The sequence below is a fragment of the Mustela erminea genome, chromosome 4 (assembly GCF_009829155.1).
Source record: "Mustela erminea isolate mMusErm1 chromosome 4, mMusErm1.Pri, whole genome shotgun sequence".
Classification (NCBI taxonomy): Eukaryota; Metazoa; Chordata; class Mammalia; order Carnivora; family Mustelidae; genus Mustela; species Mustela erminea.
Genome location: NC_045617.1, coordinates 72,831,268 through 72,857,498, shown reverse-complemented (window position 1 = coordinate 72,857,498; position 26,231 = coordinate 72,831,268). Strand labels below are relative to the sequence as shown.

General features: G+C 36.9%; 1 protein-coding gene across 11 annotated transcripts in view; it reads right to left on the bottom strand.

Annotated features, from left to right (window-relative positions):
• The window catches only part of PTPRK (protein tyrosine phosphatase receptor type K), a 553,251-nt gene that overhangs the window by 40,282 nt on the left and 486,738 nt on the right, over nt 1-26,231 (bottom strand). For 7 of the 11 annotated variants that reach the window (XM_032339563.1, XM_032339566.1, XM_032339569.1 and 4 more), the window contains exon 14: nt 470-608. In XM_032339563.1, the coding sequence (XP_032195454.1) occupies nt 470-608 (139 nt within the window). The remainder of the gene's footprint in view (nt 1-469; nt 609-26,231) is intronic. The other 4 variants (XM_032339565.1, XM_032339574.1, XM_032339568.1 and 1 more) reach the window with 1 other exon arrangement.

Here is a 26,231-nt window from a genome sequence, read left to right as displayed (position 1 = left end):
TGAAATATCTAGCCAGCGAATATTTAATATACAATTTCACAAAATAATATTTAGATTCTTCTCATCTCTTACATGTAGCCAACATGTAGAAAAATAAAGAGTACAAACTAATTCACAGACCGTAATCCAAGAATCATAATAAATACTTTTGCCATTATTAGTAAATAACATTTCAAAATGTAAGAAATGAGTATCTCAAGTTTCTCTGCATCTGAGAAATTTAAATTCATACATTAATTTCAAAGTTAACTTGATGAAAAATATACCTTTATATCCAAAATCAAACTGCAAGGAACTGATAGGAATTTATTTAAGAACCATGAGAAATAGACTCAGATGCTGGCAACATTGTCAAAATTCAATTCTTCTTGTTTGTTCTATTTCAAAAGAGCTCAGGGAAATAAAACAGTATTTGAAAACTACTGACATAAATGGTAGGTGAATGGGACAGAACAAAATCAGGTCTTACCTTTTTTTTACAATTAGTATGACAACTAGGAGGAGGAGGATGAACACCAGAATTCCAGCACTTATTCCTGCTATTTTCACCACTCTGTCTGTCTGCTTGGCTGGGTCTGGAATCACTTCTGGTTCTTCTGTTGCTGCTGCTAAATGAATTTAAAAAATAAGTTACTGAAAGCAGCTAATTATCACAAAAGTGGAAATTCGTTCCAGCCAAAAATTGCTATAAAGAGAACTTGTTTTATTTTATTTGAATAAAAAGCCTGGATATATAAATACAAAAGCATGCTGAACTACAGCATAAGGAATTTAGGGTGGAGATAAGGGGAAATAAAGCCTTTTGAATAGGAATTTTATTATCACATAAAAATAAAACAAAACCTAGAAAAGACTATCAAAGGGAATGGTGAACTACTTTTCTCCAAATGTCTGTAAAAGTCAGACACAAGATTTTTAGCCTAGGACACGGAAAGAGATGGTGTCAGACTTAGGATTCATTTGTTTGCTGGCCCATTTAGCAAACACTTCCGAACTCAAGCACTTGGTGCTGTGCTTGGCCCTTCACCGTAGATGTCAATAGCTCTTGGCTGGGACACAAGAGGTTAGGTGAAATAACGCCTTGTCTAACTAGTGGTGGTGTCAGGTTTGATTTGATATAAATGATTTAAAGGAATAGTTGGTTTGGAGGAAAAGAAAAACAAATACATCAAGCAACATTTCACATTCTCTTTAAAAATAAAACCCAGATGATAAACTTGGGAAATTGAACTTTGAAAAGATAAAGTTGTTCTATTTTTATTTTTAAAATTTTTTATTTCCCAAAAAACTTGTCCCTTCCTCCAATTTCTTTTTTATTTAAATTCTAGCTAGTTAACATATAGAGTAATATTGGTTTCAGGAGTAGAATTTAGTGGTTCATCACAAGTGCCCTCACCCTCCTTTTTTAAAGTAGCCTTCATGCCCAGCATTAAGTCCAACCCAGGCCTTGATCTCACAACTGTGAGATTAGGACCTGAGCTGAGACCAAGAGAAGGATGCTTAATCAACTGAGCCACCCAAGTGCCCCGTAACAAGTGCCCTCCTTAATACCCATCACCCATTTAGTTCCTCTTTTGCCCACCTCCCTCCAGCAACCCTGTTTATTCCCTATAGTTTAGAGTGTCTTACGGTTTGCCTCCCTCTCTTTTTCCACCTTTTCCCATATATGTTCATCTATTTTGTTTCTTAAATTCTACATGAGTGAACTCATATGGTATTTGTCCTTCTCTGACTTGTTTTGCTTAGCATAATACACTCTAGCTCCATTCACTTCATTACAAATGGCAAAACTTCATTCTTTTTGGTGGCTGAATAATATTCCATTGTATATATATGCACACACACTCATCTTCTTTATTCATTCATTATACCTCTAACTTTTCCCTCTTTCTCAAAGCCACTCCCATCCCCCAGATATATACACAATCAAAAGCATAAACCTTATTAGTCAATTTACAAGTTTCACTAACCTTCTGAAGCTATTTTCCTTTTACCTTATTAACCTTGAAAACTGGCAAGAAAAGTATTTTACATTTTGCAATTACCAAAACTGAGGTTTAGAGACACAAGAATAGATTATAAATTGCTCAAGTATAGTAACAAAACCTAACACATCTTCCATCTTCTAAAACAGCATTTCTCAATGTTTCCAGATCCATGGTCCCTCCTGTTAAGAATCTGGGTGACAAGAGTATTACGGGTGACTCTCAGAATTAGGTACTTCGGGAAACTGCCTTAAAGCATCCACAACAGCATGAGGAGATGGTGGCTGAGTGAACAAACAAACCCCTAAATTAACTTCATACCTTTCCAATAGATAATTTATAAATTCCTTTAAAAATGAGCTATTGTTCTATATTTTAGTTCTTTCTTTAGCATCTTTATCTTGGCTTCCAAACTCCCTCCCTGTGCTTTGATTCCAAGTTCTTTGCATCTGCACATCTCAATATCTGTTCCACTTTCCTGAACCACCACATTTTCTCCTCAAAAGAGATAGACACAAGATTCATAATTTTTTTAATTTTTCCAAGTATGAAATTAAAAATAACTAATACATCTAATATCAATATCATTTCATAAAATGGTAATTTAAAATAAAACCAGTAGGAAACATAGTTTGAGGAAAAGTGTTAGAGAAACAGTTTACTTTGTAAAACAATTCACTACATCTATCTTAATTTATCTGATTTCAATTGGAGAGGATAAAACCTCCCCATGGTTCCATATTTCATAACTGTTATTCTCAAGTAGGAAAAGCAAGCCTTCAGCTTGTTTCTTCTGGTAAGCAAGAGAGTTTTCCTTTCTGACATGACACTTTCCATATACTCAGGCTTCAGGAAATTTCCAATCTTATTAATTATGAATAGAGGTAGTTCAATGCTTACCACATTTCAAACTATACATTATGGTTTATTTCATCAAGTCATGTATTGAATATACTGCAGATCTCTTCTTTCCCAAGAATAATTTTAGAAATATAGTACAGATATGCATATGAAAATAGGTGGAATATATCTCAAAGTTGTATATAAAGGTAAAGAGGATATATGCTGATTGTAATTCTCAAGTAGATTGGTTTAAATAGCTTCAAACAGGGAGACAGAATGATGCAGAATTCTCCAGGAGAAAACTTCAGTGCATACACAAATCATCATTGTTCATTAATTAATGCTTATTCTCAAAAGGTTCTAGGTTATGCTTGCCTTTCAGAAGGTAATGATGATGGCTTTATGATTTGACATATCTCACAGAATTAAATGTTTGTGAAACTCTTTGAAAGAGCAATTCTTGTTCAGTGAGGTTAGTATATATTTAATACACCATTTTAATTCAACAAATATAGTTATGAGCTACTTTTCTAAAGATATTATGCCATAAGGAGCATATATCTCCTAAAAATCTTCAAAACTGCTAAGCCTACCAGAAAAATCTCAGAATATATGCAGATGCAAATACAAACTCCGATCCTGAAGTATTAACAGGCAGTTTTTTTTTTTTTTGAAGATTTTTATTTATTTATTTGACAGACAGAGATCACAAGTAGGCAGAGAGGCAGGAGGAGAGAGAGAGGAGGAAGCAGGCTCCCTGCTGGGCAGACAGCCTGATGCGGGGCTCGATCCCAGCACCCTGTGATCATGACCTGAGCAGAAGGCAGAGGCTTTAAACCACTGAGCCACCCAGGTGCCCCTTAACAGGCAGTCTTAATACCTGCTGGGTTTATAGTCAGAATGGCTAAAATTAGCAAGACAGGAAACAACAAATGTGGGTGAGGATGCAGAAAAAGGGGAACCCTCTTACACTGCTGTTGGGAATGCAAACTGGTGCAGCCACTCTGAAAAACAGTATGTAGGTTCTTCAAGAAGTTAAAAATAGAGCTACTCTATGACTCAGTAATTGCACTATTGGGTATTTACCCCAAAGATACAAATGTGATCTGAAGGGGCACTGTACCCCAATGTTTATAGCAGCATTGTCCACAACAGCCCAACTATGAAAAGAGCCCAGCTGTCCATTGACAGATGAATGGATAAAGAAGACATTGCATGCATGTATACATACAATGAAATATTATCAGCCATCAAAAAATGAAATTTGCCATTTGCAATGATGTGGATAGAGCTAGAGGGTATTATGTTAAATGAAATAAGTCAATCAGAGAGAGACAATTATATGATTTCCCATATGTGGAATTTAAGAAACAAAACAGGAGCATAGAGGAAAGGAGGGAAAAATAAAATATGATATAATCAGAGAGGGAGAAAAACCATAAGAGACTCTTAACTCTAGGAAACAAACAGGGTGGCTGGAGGGGTGGGAGGTGGGGGGATGCAGTAAGTGGGTGATGGGCATTAAGAAGGGTACATGATGTAATGAGCACTGGATATTACATACAATTGATGAATCACCTAACTCTACCTCTGAAACCAAAAATACACTTTATGTTAATCAACTGAATTTAAATAAAATTAAAAAGAAATACTAGCTGGATTTAATAATTAAATAACAAAACTGATATAAAGATGATGGGTAAATAATTTCAAATTCAGAGATGGAAGAATTCTTATACGTCTAACTAAATAGATTTGCTGATGAGTTAATCTAAACATATTTTCAGAAACAAAAAGCCAAATATAAAAGTAAATTTCTGACTAAAGACACTGATAACCTTGCAAGCAAGTGTATTCTAGGTATAAAGTAATGAAACTTTTATAATCTATTATGTAAAACAATATTGCTATTTTAAAGTCATAGTCTATATGTCTTTGTTAAACACTGGACTTCAATTAATTTTTCCCAAACAGTTAAAGAAAAAAGCACCAAGTTCATTCATTTGGGTTAAGTAAGGGTGCCTGCCTGTCATGATTACAACTCTGGTGCAGAATTGCTCATCAGAGCTTCAACATCATTATTAAACTTGAGTATAGAAGACTAATCAAATTCTCCAGGAACATATGATTTAGTGTCTGTTTTCCCTTGATTGTGAATCCCCCTTAAAAATCTTTAGCTGTGACATTTACTATTACTATTGTTACCAGTATTTTTTATTAAATGTCCGCATAAATTTATTACTTTAGAGACTTTAATCACACATATTTTTTTCTAAGTTCTTGGCCTACTAGAACCAAGGAACATAAATATCCTATTTAAAATCATTCAAGCTTAGAAGATTCATTAATGGAAATACAGAATAACCCCTAAGTGAGCATTTTCTATTTTCTTCAAGAGAGCAAAAAGCTATTATAGTGACTGAACCCTTGAGCCCAGTTTATAATTTATGCATATACACAAAGGCGATGTGGAACACCTCTTTCAGAAATGCTTTCCTTTGCCATAAATCCTTACCTTTTTTATCTGTCAAAGATTATTCGAAAAGTCCCATTGTTCCGAAGCCAAAGGCAGCATAATTCTTTGGACAGTGAGAAAGAACTAAAGGAGTATTTCCTTTTAATTGAGCAAATTTATGTGCTGCATTTTTTTCCAAAATAGTTAAAGTGACCTCATAAATTGTGTCCTTCCTCCCACTATGCAAAAATAATTTACCTAAAAACTTCAGGTAAAAAATTTAGATTTAAAAATATACAAATACCACCAAAATATATAAATCTACCTAAATTTAAAAGCTGTGGTCATAAAAAACAGTCTTCCATTTTCATGATGTATTAGAAGCGGAAGCCTCTAAGTTCAATATATCAGGTGATCTCATAATAGCTTTAGAGACACCATTATCCTGTAAATTCCACAAATTTTCCAGGTATTTCAATAGACCCTTCTGAGCTGTAATTCTGAAGATTGTTTACACTCACTTCTCACTCATTAATTTAAATACTATAATCAAAGGGAGGAAGATGGCAGAAGAGTAAGGGACCTAAGTTTTGTCTGCTCCTTGCAATTCAACTAGATAGTTACCAAATCACGCTGAACACCTGTGAACTCAACCAGAGATCTAAGAAAAGAATTGCTGCAATTCTACAAATGGAAAAGAGACTGCTTTTTGCAAGGTAGGAGGTGCAGAGCGGTGAATCCGAGGGAATATATCAGATGATAAAGTATAGAGGAGGGAGCCTCCATTTCCCAGCCATTTGGAAGTGGTTTAGCAGCAGAGCACAATATCAGAACTTTTAGAAGTCTGCTCCAGTGACGGATGTCCCTGCCTGAAAGGCACACAGGTGGCTAACCAGGGGTGGAACACTAGGTGGGACAATCTGGTCTCAGGATCCCTGGGATCACAGGAAGACTAAGGTGCCTGAGTGTGGCAGAGTTCCCAGGCATTGGAGTGGGGAAGCCAGCTGCAATCAGTGAGCCCTGCAGTGGACTTTCAACTCGGGATTGCCATAAATCATGAACCATGGCATGGTCAGGTGACCCCTCTCTTATTAGGGGCCCACTAAGTGGCAGAACTGGGTTGAGCCCCCTTCCCTCCATGGGAAGGTCTGCGTGGGTGCCTGCTGCAGGAGTATTTAGGGTTTGGAGACTCCAAATGGGGTCATGTGTCAGTGTCATGTGTCACCCAGCTCAGTCCCAGGCTGGGTAAGCATTGAGTGTGGACAGAGACAAAGGAGACAGAGGTGACTGACTGCTTTTCTGTGAGGGTGTACTAAGGAGTAGGGCCCTGAGCCTTTGGCTCTGGGACTGGAGATCAGATGCTGCCATTTTTATTCTCATGCTCTAAAGCAGTGCACAAAGCTTTCAGGGAATAAAACCGATGTAGAGCAATACTGAGCAGATTACTTAGCCTGGTCCCTGGCAAGAGTAGTGTAGTTCCGCCTCAGACAAAGACACTTGAGAATCAGTGCAACAGGTTCCACCCCCAGAAAATCAGCAAGAACATCCAGCTAAGACCAAGTTTACCAATCACATAGAACTGCAAAACTCCAGTGCTAGGGGAAAATAGTATATAGAATTCATGTTTATTTTCCTCGTGGTTCTTTAGTCTTCCAGTTTACTTTTTTTTCTTTTTTCCTTTTCAATTTATTATTTAATTAACTTTCAGAAGTCTTTTAAAATTTTCTTTCTTACAGTTACATTCTATCCTTACATTGTATTTAAATTTTATTTTTTATATGGAAGTTTTTCTTTCCTTATAATTTTGGGATCTGGTTTTCTAACAGACCAAAATACACCCAGGATCTAGTGTACTGCTCTGATCTGTTCAACTGTCTGATTATATTCTCTCTCTGTTTTTTATTTTATTTTATTTTCTGTTTCAGATCTCTTCTGATTAGTTTCCTATATATTCCTCTGGGGTCGTTGTTGCTATTTTAATATCTTGTGCTCTCCTTCATCTACTCTTCTCTGGACACAATGACAAGACAGAAAAACTCACCTCAGAAAAGAGAACAAGAGGCAGTACTGACTGTGAAGTACTGAATCAGTATGGATATAAATAAGATGTCAGAACTAGAGTTCAGAAAAATGATTATAAAGATACTAGTTGGACTTGAAAAAAATCATAGAGTACAGTAGAGAATTTCTTTCTGGAGAAATAAAAGAACTAAAATCTAATCAGGTTGAAATCGAGAGGCTATTAATGAGATGCAATAAAAAATGGAGGCTCTAACTGCTAGGATAAATGAGGCAGTAGAGAGAATTAGTGATACAGAAGACAAAATGATGAAGAATGAAGAAGCTGAGAGAAAGATAAACTGCTGGATCATGAGGAGAGAATTTGTGAGATAAATGATACCATAAAGCAAAATAATATTAGAATAATTGGGATCTCAGAAGAGGAAAGAGAGAAAGAGGAAGAAGGTATATTTGAGAAAATTATAGTTGAGAACTTCCCTAATCTGGGGAAGGAACAGGCATTCAAGTCCAGGAGGCACAGAGAACCCCCTTAAAATCAATAAAAATAGGTTGATGCCTTACCATATAACAGTGAAGTTTATAAATTTCAGAGACACAGAGAAATTCCTGAAAGCAGCTTGGGACAAGAGATCCTTAAGTTACAAGTGTAGAAACTTTAGACTGGCATCAGACCTATCTACAGAGACTTGGCAGGCAAGAAAGAACTGGCAGGATATATTCAGGATGCTAAATGAGAAAAATATACAGCCAAGAATACTTTATTCAGCAAGGCTGTCATTCAAAATAAAGGAGAGATAAAGAGCTTCCAGGACAAACAGAAACTAAAGGAATTCATGAACACTAAACGAGACCGACAAGAAATATTAAAGAGAATACTTGAAATGAAGGGAGAGCCCAAAAGTAACATAGACCAGGAAGGAACAGAGACAATATACAGCAACAAATATTTTGTGGGTAATACCATATCTTTCATGGTTACTCTGAATGTAAATGGGCTAAATGCCCCAATCAAAGGACACAGGGTATCAAAATGGATAAAAAGGATGCCTGGGTGGCTCAGTGGGTTAAAGCCTCTGCCTTCGGCTCAGGTCATGATCCCAGGGCCTGAGATCGAGCCCCGCATCGGGTTCTCTGCTAGGCAGGGAGCCTGCTTCCTCCTCTCTCTCTCTACTTGTGATCTTTCTCTGTCAAAAAAATAAAAATCTTAAAAAAAAAAAAAAGTAAGATACCTAGGAATAGACCTAACCAAAGAGGCAAAGGATCTGCACACTGAAAACTAAGAATATTCATGAAAGAAACAGAGGAAGACACAAAGAAATAGAAAAATGTTCCATGCTCATGGATTGGAAGAACAAATATCATTAAAATGTCCATGCTACCTACAGCAATCTAAACATTCAACGCAATCCCTATCAATATACCATGAACTTTTTTCACAGAGCTAGAACCAATAATCCCAAAATTTGTATGGAACCAGAAAAGACCTCAAATAGACAAAAGAATGTTGAAAAGGAAAACCAAAGCTAGTAGCATCACAATTCCAGACTTCAAGCTCTATTACAAAGCTGTAATCACCAAGACAGTATGATACTGGCACAAAAACAGACACACCCATCAATGGAACAGAATAGAGAACCCAGAAATGGACCCTCAGCTCTATGGTCAACTAATCTTCGACAAAGCAGGAAAGAATATCCAATGGAAAAAAGATAGTCTCTTCAACAAATGGTGTTGGGAAAATTGGACAGCCACATGCTGAACAATGACACTAGACCATTTCTTTATACTATACACAAAAATAGACTAAAATAAGGATGAAAGATCAAAATGTGAGAGAGGAATCCATCAAAATTCTAGAGGAGAACACAGGCAGCAACCTCTTTGACCTTGGCTGCAGCAACTTCTTCTAGACAAGTCTGCAAAGGCAAGGGAAGGGCAAAAATGAACTATGGGGACTTCATCAAAATAAAAAGCTTCTGCACAACAAAGGAAACAATAGGTTAAACCAAAAGATAACTAAGAGAATGGGGGAAGGTATGCAGAAATGTCTTATCAGATAAAGGGTTAGAATCCAAAATCTATAAAGAACTTATCAAATTCAACACCCTAGGAACAAATAATCCAATCAAGAAATAGGCAGAAGACATGAACAGACACTTCTCCAATGAACACATACAAATGTCCAACAGACACATGAAGAAATACTCAACATAATTTGGCATCAATGAACCCTCCTTCAGGATAAAGCACAACTATCCTCACAGGTGTTCAAGCCAAAAACCTGAGCAAAATTCTTGAATCTTTCTCTTATTTCCAGGATCAACACATCTTTATCAACCAAACTGAGATGCTTTTGAAAGTAAAAGGGGATGCTACTAATAATTATGATAGGACAAAGGCAAAAAATGGAGTTGTCCTGGGTAAACAGGACAGATGACTGATTACTACACTTTTCTTTCTCACACAGTTAGAGTACTGCTATTTTCTAAATACCTCTTGTGCCTACTTTTCCTATCTCCACCGCTACTACCTTAAGTCAGGTCAACATCACATCTCACCCAATTTACAGAGCAGTCACCTATTATGTCTCCCCAACTGCACTCTGCCTGTTCCACATTAGCACATGGTGTAGCCCATAGTGCATCTGTGTCTTCAACTGTAACACGTCACTCCAATGATGAGAACCCCCCAGTGGCTTCCCACTCCTATAAAGATAAAGCCCATGAAAGCAGGCACCACGTTTGTTTTCCTTAGCATTGCATTTCTAGTAGGGTCTGGAAAGTCACAGCAGTACAAAGTACTGGTTGAGTAAGTAAAAGAACAACAGTAAGGCTGCTTATGGTAGCTTATACTGACACACAGAAAATGCTTGTCTTCCTAAAAAACAAGGACAGATTTGATCGATATGCATAATCTTGCTTTGGATGCCAGCATAAGCTTCTGAATTGTTTCTAGAAATTTCTAACCCCTCTGCTAGCAACTATACATACATAAAGTTAACTGTTTCTACCATCTGACAACATCTACCACTAAACCAAAGCGCAGGGAAATTTCAGTCATGGGAAGTACAAGAAACTTGCATCAGAGTAAGGCCCTATTTTAACTCTCAGCTCCTTCTCTTACTTGTTGTGCAACAATGAGTAAGTTGGCATCTGTGAGTTAATATTTTACCTATAAAATAAAAATAACAGTAGCTATATCATACTAGCTTTTAAGAGTATCAAGTGACACCATGATGTGAAAAGTTCCTATAAAATGTGGAACACTGGTACTAATAGTAGTAACAGAGGTCCTGCCACCCTGAGTGGAGATGGCCCAGATGTCAGCCCATTGGGTCCATCACACACAAAAAATTAAAAATTATGAATAGGAGAACTGACAGGACTAGAAAACAGTTTTTTAAAATCTTAACAGTCTCCTGTATAAATAAGTAATGGTGAGTTTTGTCAAGTACATGTTATTAATTAAACAGTCTGCCACAGTGGACTTCTCAGCCTTACAGGCATCTTGAAGTGTGCATTATTTAACTCCATGATTCTTTGAAGTCCTGTTGCTTCATCATGTCATATGATCTTATGAAACCTGTCCAGTCTCAGGGGGTTGGCAATAAAAAACAGGGTCTACTGGAGTTTTCTATCGGTGAAAAATGAAAACCGATATAGTATGTATTTTCTTTTAACCGTTAACTAAAATATGGTTTATTCTTGTTTAATTAAGGTGTAGATATTACCTGAAAATTTCTGATGTGGAAAATAATAGTTCAGAAGTCTATGAAGCCTTTAAATAACTATGAACTAAAAGTACAGAATAACATTACAAAGATTTAATATTCATTTCACACTGCTTACACATGACATCTTGTAGTCTTTGATTCTCTACCTTTTAAAAATTTTAAAACCACAGTTTAAGTTTTACATAAAATCCTGAAGAAATGATAGAAACTCTTTTTAAAAAAAGTAATAAAATAAGTATCACGTTTTAGAAAGGTACTTGAAGGTTAAAAAACATGTTCAATATTTTTTGCTTCACAACAACTTAATGAAGGTCAAATATTTTACATATGAATTTTTCATTAAGCTTTCCATTCAGTTAAATTTATTCAACTGGGTAAAGTAGAGCCTTAGTGTTTTCTCTTACTTCTTAAACATGGTTAAATCTATCTGCTAAGTTATGTCTGGAGTCTGTCCTTAATTCTCCATTCCGTTTTTTCAGTGTGTTACACAAGACCCAGCTGTCTTGCTTTTTCATGAAGCCTTTCTGCTCTCCTTAAAGGCCTCCTCAGATTTATCCTTTCTAATGCCACAAGAATGAGTTTTCTCAAATGCAAATGTGACTAAATGACTTTCTAAACTGCTTCCCATGGAAGAGGAAAGGCAGAAGTTCTTGGTACAACATAAATGAAGCCTTTAAGGCTCTAATCAACCTTTTCCGTCTCATCTACTGACAACTCAAATCCTTTAGGCTATCACATACCCCCAATCAGACAAAAGCACCAGCCCTTCCCCAAATACTCCTCTATCTATTCCAGGGTTTGGCAAACTGTGGCCCCTGGGGTTGTATCCAGCAGATTTGGACTGCAACTATTATATGCTTGCACATATTCAGCTTTACAAGATAATGTTAAATTATGATCCAATTATATACCCACCAGGTGTTTACATAAACTCCATTTAAATTACATCTTTAAAAAAAAAATTACACCTTAACACTTTGTATTACCACACTTCATGATTTTTGCCAATTTAGTGGTAGAGACTGACATCTCATAGGCATTTGATTATTGAAATTATCTTTTGAAAAAAAGAAATTATCTTTTGGGATACTTATTTAAAATATTTATACCTATTTCTTCTCTTTGCATGGTGCAAAACTTTGGCTCATATTTTTATATTTAGTTTTCATCTTTTCTTGTTAATGGAAAATATTTTGTGTATGGATAATAATCTTTTGTCAGTTACGTGTTACACATACTTTCTATGGGGTGGTTTTCCTTTTACTTTATTTATGACAGTCTGATGAATAGCAGTTCTTAGTATTAATGAAGTCAAATATATCAATCATTTATTTGAATTCATAGAAACAATCTCTTTCTCTAAAAGTTTTAAAACTATGCACTTCCTACTTAATCCTGCATCCATCTGAAATTGCTTTCTGAATATGATATACACTAGGAAGACATTTCAGGTCTGGCCCTCCAATCCTTCACAAATAAGTATTCAGTTATCTGTGGACAATTTTTGAATTTATCCAGTCATCTACAATCCAGTTCTGTCCTATATTCTAATTACATAAATGCATGAATTCAGTTTCTGGATTTTCCATTATTTTGTAGGAGGCAATGTATTTATTCTGTACTGATATGACATGGTTTTAATTACCACAGCTTTATAATACGTTACATGATGGGCATGTTCCCAGGCCTTGTCCTCTTCTTAAGCATCTTGGCTAGTCTTTACACTTTGCTGCAGCTTCTTTGGATTGAAGTTCAGCTGATTAATTATCTTTACACTTCTGTCAAAAGTGCTCTGTAGTCCATCCAAAGAGTTTTTAAAATTCGAACAATTTGTGCTTTTGCTTTTTGCAAATTGTTCTTGGTTTAGTTACTCTTAATAGCTTATTGCTAAACTTTATGATTTGCACTTTGCCTCTCTGAGTGTTTTGTACACCACTCTTTTGTATTCTGAACGGGACAATCACAATTTCTGCGGTCCTTTGAGAATGTAGATCTGTTGTTTCTACTAACACTGACAGTGAATTACTTCCAGGAACGTTTGGTGACCTTTGGTTGTGAGTTAATGGCTTTATGTTAGTCTGTGGGAATCCTGCAGGCCTAAACTGATCATTCTTTCATCTACAAAAGAACCTGCATCACCTTCTGCCCAGTAACCATGAGGGACCATAGGAGTCAGACTACTTCTGCTCTCCTCAAGAGTATCAGCTCTATATGAGAGTTCAGGCTACGCAACCCTCTTATTACCAGCCCAAGCACCTGTGTTTCAATAGCTTCAGCATCCCTTCAAGGACTACCAACCTCTCCTTGTGCCTCTTGCTCACTGTTCTTACCTCCATGCATCTACTTTTTTGGGGTGGGGGACAGAAGCAGAATACTAAGTCCTTAGAGACCTCTCCTAGGTACTGTGAGGTTGGTAATGTACCTAAAGATGTGTCCTATCTAGGTAGGCTGTTCTGCAGACCCCTTCAGAGCACCTCACCTGCCAGATTTCCAAAATGGAAGTCAGACCATGGGATTTGATGTTTTTTCTTGAGAGCTTACTCAAGACCTTAATCCTTAACTATCCTCTCATCTCTAAAACAACAGTTAATTATTTGCCCATAACCCATATGTAAAATTGGATTGCAAATATTTTTTAATAGATCTAAAAAATATGCTAGATTAGAAGCTAATTGAGGGCAGATATAATTGCATTCATCTTTTATGTCCAGTGATTTACACTGACCAGAGGTTTAGTTTAACGAATGAGTAACAAAAATATTCATTTGTCAAAGAGTACCACCTACATAAACGCTTGTATCATACAGCATAAAAGCATGTTTAAAGTTTTAACATTTTTGAAATAAATACATTAACGCTAAGGTTAAATGAATTAATTTATGAAATCTATAATTATTCTTTAAAACAAACTGTTCTACATAGCAGAAATTGTTATGGAACTTCAATATCTGGAAAAGATAGTGATAAGGGACACTCTAATCAGGTGGCATTAAGTATTTTTGTAATAACAAAACCACTGATCCGGGTTGGAGTTCCAGGTCTGCCACGTACTAGTTCGGGGGCCTTAAGTAAGCTACTTAACGACTGTGTTCCTTCATTTTCTTATTGGTACAATGGAAATGATAAAGATACATATCTTCTAGGCTGACAGAAAGTCTAAACATGTTAAAATACATAAAATACTTAGGATAATACCTGGGTAATTAATAAGGCCTCAGTAAGTGTTAGGGTAAAAATAATCAAAGTTAGATAAAATCCTTTTTCTAAATCTAAATTTCCAAAAATGGAAGTCAGACCATGGGATTTGATGTTTTTTCTTTAGAGCTTACTCAAGACCTTAATCCTTATCTACCCTCTCATCTCTAAAACAACAGTTAATTATTTGTCCATAACCCATATGTAAAATTGGATTGCAAATATTTTTAAACCATAATTAGTATGAGTTCAAATAAACAGCTAATGGAGAGAAGTCTAATTTCTAAAAATACAGAGATATTACTGTTACCATTCATCATTTATCACATATTTGTTGAATACCTTGGGGGTAAAAAGATTGTACTAGACTAAAAACCAGAAAGAGGAACAAATGCTCCTCCTTCAGAGCATGTATAATCTAGAAGTGCAGCCAAGCACTTACGTAATTGTACTTAGTAGCAGAATATGGCAAGTACCAAAGAGGTAAAGGTGGGACTCTGAGGGAGATGAAATCATATCTAGTTTGTTGATATCCTAAAACATTTCTTAGAATCGTTCAACATCAAAGTCCAACTTTTATTTTTTTATTTTTATTTTTAAAAGATTATATTTATTCATTTGACACAGAGAGAGAGACAACAAGAAAGGGTACACAAGCAGAGAGCGTGGGAGAGGGAGAAGTAGGCTTCCCACTGAGCAGGGAACCCAATGCTGGGCTCAATTCCAGGACCCTGGGATCATGACCTGAGGCAAAGGCAGACATTTAACGACTGAGCCACCCAGGTGCCCCAAAGTCCAACTTTAATTTTATTTTACTTTTTTTTTTTTTTAAAGATTTTATTTGTTTATTTGTTACACACACACACAGAGAAGGTGCACAGAAAGGGGGAGCAGCATACAGATGGAGAGGGAAAAGCAGGCTTCCTGATGTGCAAGGAGCCCAATGTGGACCCTGAAGGAGCAGGAGGCTGGCTGAGGACAAAGCAAAAGCTGGAGCCTTGCACCCCCCCTTCACCTGCTCCCCTCCATATGTGTAGCATTCCTCAGGCACCCCTGACTGCCATAAAATGATAAATAGTTAACTTGCTGAGATCACAATCCTGCAAGACAGGAGTCTCCCTTGGTTTGCAAATGTCCTTGAGATTTACAACAAAGAAGTTACCTTATCAATAGCCCTAATGTCACCCTCCCCTCCATAAAACACCGAAGGAGGCGGAGGTAGAAGGAAAAGTAAATAAAGTTAAATTTTCAATTGGCATTTCAGACCCGATCCCAGGATTCTGGGATCACGACCTGGGCTGAAGGCAGACACTTAACAGACTGAGCCACCCAGGTGCCCCCAAAGTCCAACTTTTAGATAAAAAAAACTTCTTAGATAAAAAAACTCAGAGGAAGTACACACCTTTTTCATGGTCATGGTATTAGTTACTGACACAATAAAAATATAGCCCATGCTTCCTGACCCCCATTTGGCACCTTCACTTGGGACCAATGTGGTTAGCCACCTAGTTAGGAAGATTTTTTACCACTGTCTTCTCAGAGAACGATACCGGAGAGGTATCAACCTCAACCACTACTTAACAAAAAGAAACAAAGTTGGAGAGATAGAAATACAAATAAATTGATAGTTAGATCAAACCTTTCCTATAAATACCAGAGATGGGTATATAGATGGATGGATGCAATCTGGGAGTATTCTTAGAGGAAGTTATAAGGGCTTTTTAAAAAAATAAAATTATAAAATATAAATTCCACGACCCATCTCAAATCCATGAAGAAAAGGCATGGGTTTCCTTCCTTTCACCAATAAATTATTTGTTGTTCCTGGCATGTTCTCTGTTCATTTCTAGGCTCTGATTAAACGTCACTGAACAAGACAGAGAATATCTCTACTCTTGTGCAGTTTGGATCCTTGTGTTGTGAAGCAGATGATACATAAGTAAACAAGCACCTGACAGTGAGAAGTTCCATGCCAAAAATTAAAGTAGGGAATGAGACAGAGCATCACAGTGACCTTTTCAGGTTTGAAGGTGAGGGAAGACCTCTCCAAAAGAAACATGGAGGTGGATGATGTGGTTTTTATTGAGATGACGAAGGCTGTAGCCTATCAACAGCAAATACGTTGAGTGCCTATGTTGTAGGCATTAAAGTGAGTTCAGAGATTATGAAGATGTCTAGCTGATTAAAAAAAATCTTTTTGAAAGTAATAAAGGAGATCAGAGAATAACAGTAGAGTAGTAAGGGCCCCTGACTGGTTCATTTGGTAGAGGAGGTGACTCTTGATCTTGGGCTTATGAGTTCAAGCCCCATATGGGGTCTAAAGATGACTTTAAATAAAAACACAATAGAGCAGTAAAAATTAACTTGAAGAAGTTAAAAAAAAAAAAAAAAGACAAATAACATAATGCCCTAACCCGGGCCCACATTTATACTGAAGGTACAGGAAAGGTAAACTATAAATGACGAGGAACTATATCTTCCATATAGTGATTAGTACATGCAGGACATCCAAGCAGGAATGACCTATTAAGACTAAAAGAGGTTGAGCTAAGGCTTACTGAAAAGTCAAAGGAGTACGTTAAAACTAATGATGCTGGATCACATATCCATAAATGGGGTTTATAGCAAAGTAGTCTATGGAACAACCAAATTTGAATATTAAATTAAGATGTTTATAAAATGATAAATACAGGTATCTGGAGATGTTTGGTTAAAAAAAAAAAAGCTTCATGATAATGTCAGTGATTTTTTTTTCTCCTACAAACTACAGGATCAGAAGAGTCTCTCCTTCAGGGAAAAATGTGGAATATTAAAATCCAGGCAATGCATGTAATTAAAAGGCAAATAAATGCACTTGACATTTTTGTTGGCATAGAACTCAGAATGCCAGATCTAGGCCAGTCATCCAAACATACCATTCAAAGTACAAACAAAAAAAAAATATGCATTTGAATGTACTATAATTTGAAATATTAGAGAAAGAAATAGAAACCAAACAAAACCTTTAATAGCGCTCAAGTTAGAAGGATGTAGTGTGATCTAAAATAATAAGTATGACTTACCTTTTAACCTATTTATACTTTCCTTATTTGTAAAATGAAGGGTTAAGATTAGCTGCTTTTGGGGCTGCTTTTAGTTATGAATTCCACTTTCATTTTCAGCAGGTCATTTTCCACCAAGGCCTGGATAATTCATTAATCTGGCATATCTCAGGAGAACACACGCATGGTTTAAATCATATTAATAGAGGTTGCACTGCAATTTTCACAGGTGTTTATTTACTAAATTAAAGACTGCCTTAATATTGCACCGAGGAGCCAGATTAAAAAATGATTTTATTTGAATTCCAGCTTTTCCAGGATAATTTAAAGTCTAAATTATTAATAAATGTTTTAGAATTTGAGATTGGGTTTTTAATCCTAAAAATATCTTTTGGCCTTGGGTGAAGAGACAGGAATCACATTTTTAAATGGTTCTGGATAGTCTAAAATGATCTGAGTGTGGACTACATTTCAGGATTTTCTAATCAAAACATCTAGCAAACACTTACACCCAAGACTCTTTAACCCACTACATTTTGTCTACTTTTAGATAATGAACTTTTTTTTTTTTGAACAGCCAAAGCCCTTCCCTTGTCTAAGCAGGATCCTTTTGGTAGAGAAATTTCAATTTGTTCAGTGAAGCCTTCCCACTCCTTCAATCTCATTTGCCTCTTCTTATATTCCTATGCACTTATTGGTCCTATTTCTTCTCTGTGCCTGAAATCATGGCCTAAAAAAGGCAGGATGGAGTTTTCAGAAGAGCAAGGGTTTCTGAGGTCACCATTCACTGATTATATGGACTTGGGGAAGTTACATAACATCTTTGAATCTCAATTTCTTTATCTATAAAATAAACAATAATATTCTTCCATACCTATTCTAAGTATTAAATGAGATAATTAAATGAGATAATCTTAAAGAAAGCTCCTAAAGGTTTGTTTACTGTATTTTCCCCATCTTTCTTCTTTGTGAGCACACACTAACACCTGCGCTCTCCAGTATGGCTAGGGATTCGGGAAATATCTGACCTCCAAATTCCTCACTTACATTAGCGTTTTAACCACCAACAATCTGCATGCCCCTCTTTGGGAAAGGATTTCACAGTATAAATGGAAATAGGCTACTTAATCTTTTGCTCACTATTTCCCTGATGCCCATCAGTGGAGCCTTCAGCTCTCCCATACTCTGAACAGTATCTTTTCCTCCTTCATCCCTGTTTCATATTCTACTGCAACCAATTTTTAAATTGGGGTTTTTTGCCATCCCAACCTCTGGTCTCTTACTTTTCTTCCCTTAACATCTAATTCTCAGCAGCCTCCAAACAAGTGACTTCATTTTCCTTTGACCTTTGGTTTATTTACTTTTTCAGTTACCTTCAAATTCACTGAATGTACTGTTCATTTACTTCTCCCATGACTGCTCTGAATTCCTTTCTAAGCGCCTTACTCCAATGAGTCCTGCTATTTTCAAGGACTTCTAGCTGATGAGAGACAGACAAACCTGTGTATGTTCTGAAGAGATCCCTGAAGATCTCTCAGATGCTGTCCCCTATTTGTCCTACCGGATCACACAGCCTGGCTTCCAGTCCTTAGTATTCTCTAGAAGACTTACCTTTCTTGGATAATGATGATCAATTCTTTTCCATCGGCTTCTGTGTGAATTTGCTCTTTCTCATGGAATTCACTAAACCTTAGATTTTATGAGTGTACTTCTTTTCTCACTCCCCACACCCCATAGGTTTTCCTATTTGGGGAGAATAGAAAGCCAAGCTTTTTCAAAGAATATTTTGCTCTTTTACAAAGTTGACACACATACTTGGTAGATTAGGTGTGGAATCCTGTCTCAGCTTAGCTACTTGACATCACTGCATCAACGAACATGCTCTGACAGAGAAGAAAAACTTATAAAGTACTATCCTCTATACAATTTTCTGCATTAAAAATATTGAATTCCTCTTCTTTATAGTGAATGGAGTAGTGGGATCGGCAGAAGCAAGGAAAAAGGAGAGGCAAGGCAAAGACTGAAATCTGGAAAATCAAGTATAATTTGGGGAAAATATCTGTAAATATATTCAATAAATTATTAATAATAATATCATGTGTTGGGGCACCGTCACTGGATGGCTCAGTCAGTTGAACATCCAACTCTTGGTTTTGGCTTAGGTCATGATCTCATTCATCATGAGATCGAGCCTTGTGTCTGGCTCTGCGCTCAGTGGGGATTCTGCTTGGGTATTCTCTCCCTCTGCCCCTCCTCCGAGCACGTGCTCTCAAATAAATAAATAAATGTCTTTTAAAAAATGTCATGTGCACACATTAACAATTACTCCAAAATTCTTAGCTGAAGACTGACTTCTAACTACCTTGACAAAAAACAAGCTGAAGTTCCAAGTGAAGAATCAGGTGAAATCACAGGATCTTTTTCTTTTCTTTCTTTCTTTCTTTTTTTTTTTTTTTTAAGTTTTAAAATTCCAGTTTGTTAACATACAGTGTAATATTAGTTTCTGGTATACAATATAGTGATTCCACACTTCCCTACAAGACTCCACGCTCATCACAGCAAATTCACTCCCTAATTCCCATCATCTATTTAACCCATGCCCTCCTACCTTTTTCAGCAACAAAGTAATTTCTTCACTTTTGCAACAAAATAATTCTTTCAATTTTGCAAGGATAAAGATTAGCCTTTAATTCTTTCATTTCCTTTTCTTAACTTTTTTCATTTCCTCTAGATTATTTTCACTGTGTTCCATCTCCTTTTCATATCGTATTGGATCTACGAGAGGTCGCCAAACAATCTACTTGTGTCTGCAGGAAACAAGGCTCTCCAGTCATCTGCACATCCATGTTGCCTCTGTGGTTTCAAGCTGCATTTACAGGGGTGGGGGATGGACTGGCAAAATTCCACCCACTTCTATTTCATTAGAAGTAGACCCAAAGTCAGAGAAACTCAATCCAAGTTGGCACTTGAAGGCTGGCCCTGTCTCCTTCTGATAGTGAAATAAATGGGCCTTGACAGAGGGTGTGAATTCTCCTGTAAACAGGCAGGTCTCAGGTGATGCGAACAGAGCCCACTGTTTTTTTCTGTTTGCTTAATTGTGGACATGTTTAACTACTGATGGGCTGTGGGAATGAGCAGGTTTCACTTAATAATGATGTCAAACCCATGTTGATGGAGACATATTCTATTCTGGGTTTCAACTATATTAAAAAGAAAAAAATATTCTTATCTTTGTAAGGTATCCTTAAACCACAGAGGGATTTAATAAAGGGAACCAAGCACAAAACAACCTTCCCTGGAAAGGAAACCATACTGGAATTAGGTTCCTCTAGTCATGATATGATAACCCACCTCAATTTCACTCCTTACCCAACTCTAAACTACCCCACAGTCCTAAAGAAATGGAACAGCTGGCTGGGACCTAGGGCTCTAGTTTGTAACAAGAAATGATCCAAAGTGTAACACATTCTTTTGAGGGGACATTGGATGGTTTCTTGAAGGAGTGAGAGTCTGAAGACTCTCAGGTCGCTCTAAGAAAGAAGGAATAGGGAAGGAAGGAAGAAGTGATATCCTTACAGAAAATCTCTTTTCTTGAGGTGTAAGAAGAGAAGGATCCTCACTGGTGATAAAGGAACTATGATATATTCAAGTCAGCTAAATTCCCTAATGTTTGTTCCTTCTTCACATACGTCTATAGTCTTCCTTCAGGACAGAACCCTGGATAACTAGGCTGTCATTAGAACCATTTGGTCTAGTGGAACAACATGGGATGGGTATGAGGCCAGGAAGGAATGGACCTGATGTCCTTCATTTTCTTGCATTTGGAAAACCATCTGGCCCTCAAAGTGGATCAGCAAGTCATGATCTTAGGAATCCTTTTGGTTCCCAGAAACATTCTTTAAGGAAAAAGACAAGATAAATGGTTTCCTATTATATGTGTGCAATATAATAAATAAGTTCAGTATCAAGTTTTAAAAAGTGATAACATTTCATAGTATGTAAACTAAAACTACATTTCAACTAATCTATGCAAACTACTAGAATTAACAGGGAATTCTAGGCAACCCACCAGAGTAAAGACAAACATTTTTGGTTGTTCTGCAGAGTTAAGTGAAGATAACCACTCTTAGACAGGAACAGAGAGGGTGCCCAGCTTTATTAGTGTTCCAATTAAGATTTGAGTAAAAGGGGGACAACATTTATCTGAGATCATGGTCCCCACTCTCGAGAATTTGTGGGATCTAAGCATGGATGTGGAAACCAGTCCCCCTCTTTAGAGAGCACCTGACAACCTCAGATCTCTAGTCCTCCTGCGTGTACTAACTTCTGACCTTGAACTCACGCTTTCCTAAAGTGAAACTTTATTTATCAAATCTATCTAGAAGATATATTCATGGTCTTAGCCCCAACAAATTTTCTCTTTTCTCCTTTAGCTGTAGGCCTGGTGTTGCCACTCTTCTCTTCCTGTGGTAATTAATTTTGTGTTAATTATGACTGGGCTACAGGTCCCCCAATATATGCTTAAACATTATTTTGTGTGGGTCTGTGAGGATGTTTCCAGAGGAGGTTGGTCTCCTCAACGTAGGTGGACTTCCTCTCATCCCCTGAAGGCCTGATGAGAACAAAAACACAGAGGAAGGGAGAACAGGCTCTCTCTGCCTATTGAGCTGAGAGATGTTGGTAGGTCTTCTGCTGTCCTTGGACTGGGCATCAGTTCTCCTGGTTCATAGGCCTTTGGACTCAGACGAGAACTATACTTTTGGCTTCCTGAATCTCCAGTTTACAGACAATAGATGAGGAATTTCTTGGCCTTCATAACTATGTGAATCAATTTTTCACAATAAATCATGATAAATCTTCTCTCAGTTGTTTCTCTGGAGAATCCCAATATACTACCCTTATATTAACTCCATCACTGAATTGGCCCCCACGATGTGTATATGTTCTATATTTTGCAATGGTTTCCCATTAAAACTCTGCTGGAAAGTATTCTTTTCACAAATATGATAAAAACAAAGGAACAAAAAGTTTTCATCTAGTCTATTTTAAAACAGAACTATTTGATCTCTTATTTTTACAAATAGAGAACATCTCTAGGCAATCAAGTAATTCACAGATTTTAGTCTCTGTCCACCCATATTTTTCTATTCCAAATAGGCATTTAACCTACTCCTGAAGTTAAAAGCTACTTAAATATTTCCAGTCCTAACAGTAACTCAATCCTCTAAGCATAAAACATTTCAACCCATATGAACACACTAAAATAATTCCTTGTAAGCACTGTGTAAACATCTGGACAAATCTTATCCTATCACATCACCATGTACTTTAGCAATGGAAAGTCTATTCCAAGCACATGACCACAACTACTTGCATTGTAAAGGATCATAGTCTCAATAAAAGATTATGTTGCTACGGCGTCAGCAAACCATGATCTCATGAACCCTTTTGTTTGCCAGGAACATTTTTAATGGAAAAAAAATTAATGGTTCTCTATTATGCATTTGCATTTATAATAAATGTAAATTTAGTTAACAACTATGGAAATTCATTGACTAGCTTCTCAGTGTATAAAACCAGAACTACGTTTTAGCTAATCTGATAATTTCCAGAATTTACCAGTAGACTCTGCAGCACTACCACTATTATTTTTGCAGCTCATTAACATATGCTGATAACATGAACAGGAGAGAATAATATGTAAACTGCATTATTTACCTTTTCAGCTAAGGTCACGTTTATTTATAGTACAATAAGTTTATCTTTGACATATGTGGAATAAATTCTATAAAGCTAAAGGAATTTGTCTGTCCTTTTAAATTAGATTATCTCCAGCTATTTTCAAATCCCCAGCAAATAGTGAAACAGAGTTTTGCATTCTGCATGTATGAACTTGGCTGATGACACAGATTTGCATAAGACATTCTTTCCCTATGAGGCCAAGTTTGGTTTTTCTTCATTAGTTTCTATGAATTCACATTCCAAAGTTTCTGATTCAGACAGACTGTTTTCTCCAACTTTTGTTACATCAAAGTTATTTAAACTGAACCTCAAAGGAGACAAGGCATTTGTATAAATCTTTTGCTAAGTTTTCTACCTTATAGAGGAAGAATACGTAAACTCAATTAAAAGAAGTCTACATTCAATGGTCTGTAGATGAGAAAACCCTGGTTCTATCCATGCTCCAGATACAATGCTGACTAAACAGCTATACCTCAGGGAAAAGGGCATAAAATAATTTTCTATCCATATATTTGTTTCCAATTGCCATCTAACAAATTTACACAGACTTGGCAGCTTACAACAACATGCGTCTATGCTCATAGAGTTCTGGGGACTGTAAGTCCAAAGCAGGCTCACGGGGCCAAAACCAAGGCACTGGCAAGGCTACACTCTCTCCAGAGGATAGGTTTTTTCCTCTGCTTCTCTTGCTTACAATGTGCATGATTGGATTTAGGGCCCATCCGGTTAATCCAGGACAATATCCCCAGGTCAAGATCTTTAACTTCATCACATCTGCATATACATTTTCCTATGAGGTAACATTTACAGGTTCCAAGGATTAGGAACTGATATATTTGGGTAGCCCTTATTCATAAAACCTATTTGCTGGGGCACCTGGGTGGTTGAGTCGGTTAAGCATCTGACTTCCATTCAGGTCACAATCCCAGAGTCCTGGGATTGAGGCCCATGTTGGGGTCTCTGCTTGGAGGGAAGCCTGCTTCTCCCTCTCAAGGTCCCCTGCTTGTGTTCCCGCTCTTGCTATGTCTCTCTCTGTCAAATAAATTTAAAACAAAACAAAACAAAACACCAAAAACCCAAATCAAAAAACAAACCAATTTTTCTTCCCAGTAGGTCTTAATCAGCATTTTTTAAGGTACATATATTAGATAATCAAGAGAATCCCATAGGAGAGAGAACAAAGTGGGATTACCGGGAGGCAAGGAACAAGGAAAGACAAAGATTATCGTTGGCCATGTTGGACAGGTCTGCTTCTCTTTACTCCCACAGTTGTTTCTGTTGTCAATGACCCGTCCTCATACTCCACAGACTCCTACACATGGCAGCTACAGCAGGCCCTGTGACTTGCTTCAATACTTCACTCTTCTATGTGTATTGTGTATATGTATTAAAGTCATCTTTTTTTAAATCAGGTAAGATAACACAGTCCAGGCATGACAGTTGTGGCTCAACAGCTGAAGGACTAACACTCGAAAGGGGATGACAATCATCCATGCACTCCAACCTTATTTTCACATAGTCCTTACTCTAATTACAGGAGTCCAATACCTCTATTCCATGTGCTTCTTCATATGTTCTAAGCTCATCTGCATATCCAGACTTTAATGGGTCTACTCTTTGGACCTACCCTCTTCTGCAAGTCTAATCTCTTTCATTCCTTCAATGTCTACCTCAGATCTAGTCCTTCCATAAAGCTTTCACCACTTGCCCTAGTAATAGATTATGCCTTCATATATCAGAATCTCATGGTTTTTTAAGATAGTTTTGATTATTCTTTGTTTTATTCTTAAATGTGTGTATATTGTCTCCACTACACTATAAACTCCTTAAAGGCAAGAACTGTCTCATGCAGAATTGATGGTCTCGGCCATGATCCCCATCTGTATCCATCCACTTCCAGCGACAGAGGCTTCTAGATAGCTGAGACTCAGTTCAATTAATTAAGCTTGCTCTTTACTTTGGGCAAAGTATTTCTGACTATATGACTTGGCTTCCCTAGTGAAATTATAAAGCAGAGAGATTATCTCTTCTAATTCCTGGTTAAAAAAAAATTAGTTATGAGACACAGAATACATATTTATTTAAGGGTGTGAATTCCTAAAGAGGAGCAAGCTCTAAACTTGAAATTGGTATTTTAAATAGCTACCCAGAATGAAAATTACCTTTTCAAAGAGGAGAAATAACAGTTAAAGTAGTACACCTTACAGTGTAGGCTTTAGTCCTTCAAATGACAGCATTTCTTTGGAAAAAAACAAAACTATTTTAAAAAGTAGATTCAGATAATATGTGGAATTCAAATGGGAAGCCTTATTTTTATTTTAACAGATCACAGGTAAATATATTTTATCCGAGCCAAGAAGTATAGAATCATTATTTGTTAAGCAAATACTTAAGTGTTTTTGCAAGCCAAGCGCCGGGTACATTGGGGACGTATCACCCAATAAGACGGAGAACCTGTTTGTAGCTTAGAGATGGAAAGAGACAAAAAAAAAAATTACAATGAACTGTGATAAATCCTCTGACATAAAAGGGCATTATGAGAACACATAGAGAAGACTCTAGTTGTGCTTGGAAATAAGAAAAGATAATTCTATTGAGGCCTAAAGGATGTGTGCCAGTGAGACAAAGATGTTGAATGAATAGATATTGCAGTCAGAGGGCTGAAACTCTGTAGAGAGGTCTGAGATAAGAGAAACAGGTTTGCAAGCCATTTTAAGTGTAGAATAATGTGATTGCAGCCATAGTGAAATCTTATGGTGAGAACATTAGGAGGAGAGGGTCAGCTCCAAGACCTGAGTTGTAGTTCCAAATGAAGGAAAAAGGGTGAGTAAGCGTTTCAGACAGGTTCAAAGGTCTTTCTGCAACAAGCAATTAAAGACAGCTTCCTGTGGCTAACTAGTGAGGCTGACGCTGAAATCCAGGGTAAAACCAGATAGTGCAGGACTCTGCAGGCCAGATAGAAGACTTAAACTTTTACTTTAAGATAATTTGGAACTCAGAATAATAACTGAAAAAGAGTAACAATATTTTAGGCAAGTATAATCAGACTTGCCTTTTTAAATGCTCTCCCTGGCTCTCATTATGGAGAATCAATAAGAAGGAGGCAATGGTAGATGAGGGAGGAGAGGCTGCAGGGATGGTACAGTGGTCCAGGTAAGAGAAGGTGTCTCACTCTTAACTAGCAGCAGCAAAAATGGGGGAGAAAAGTACGTTTA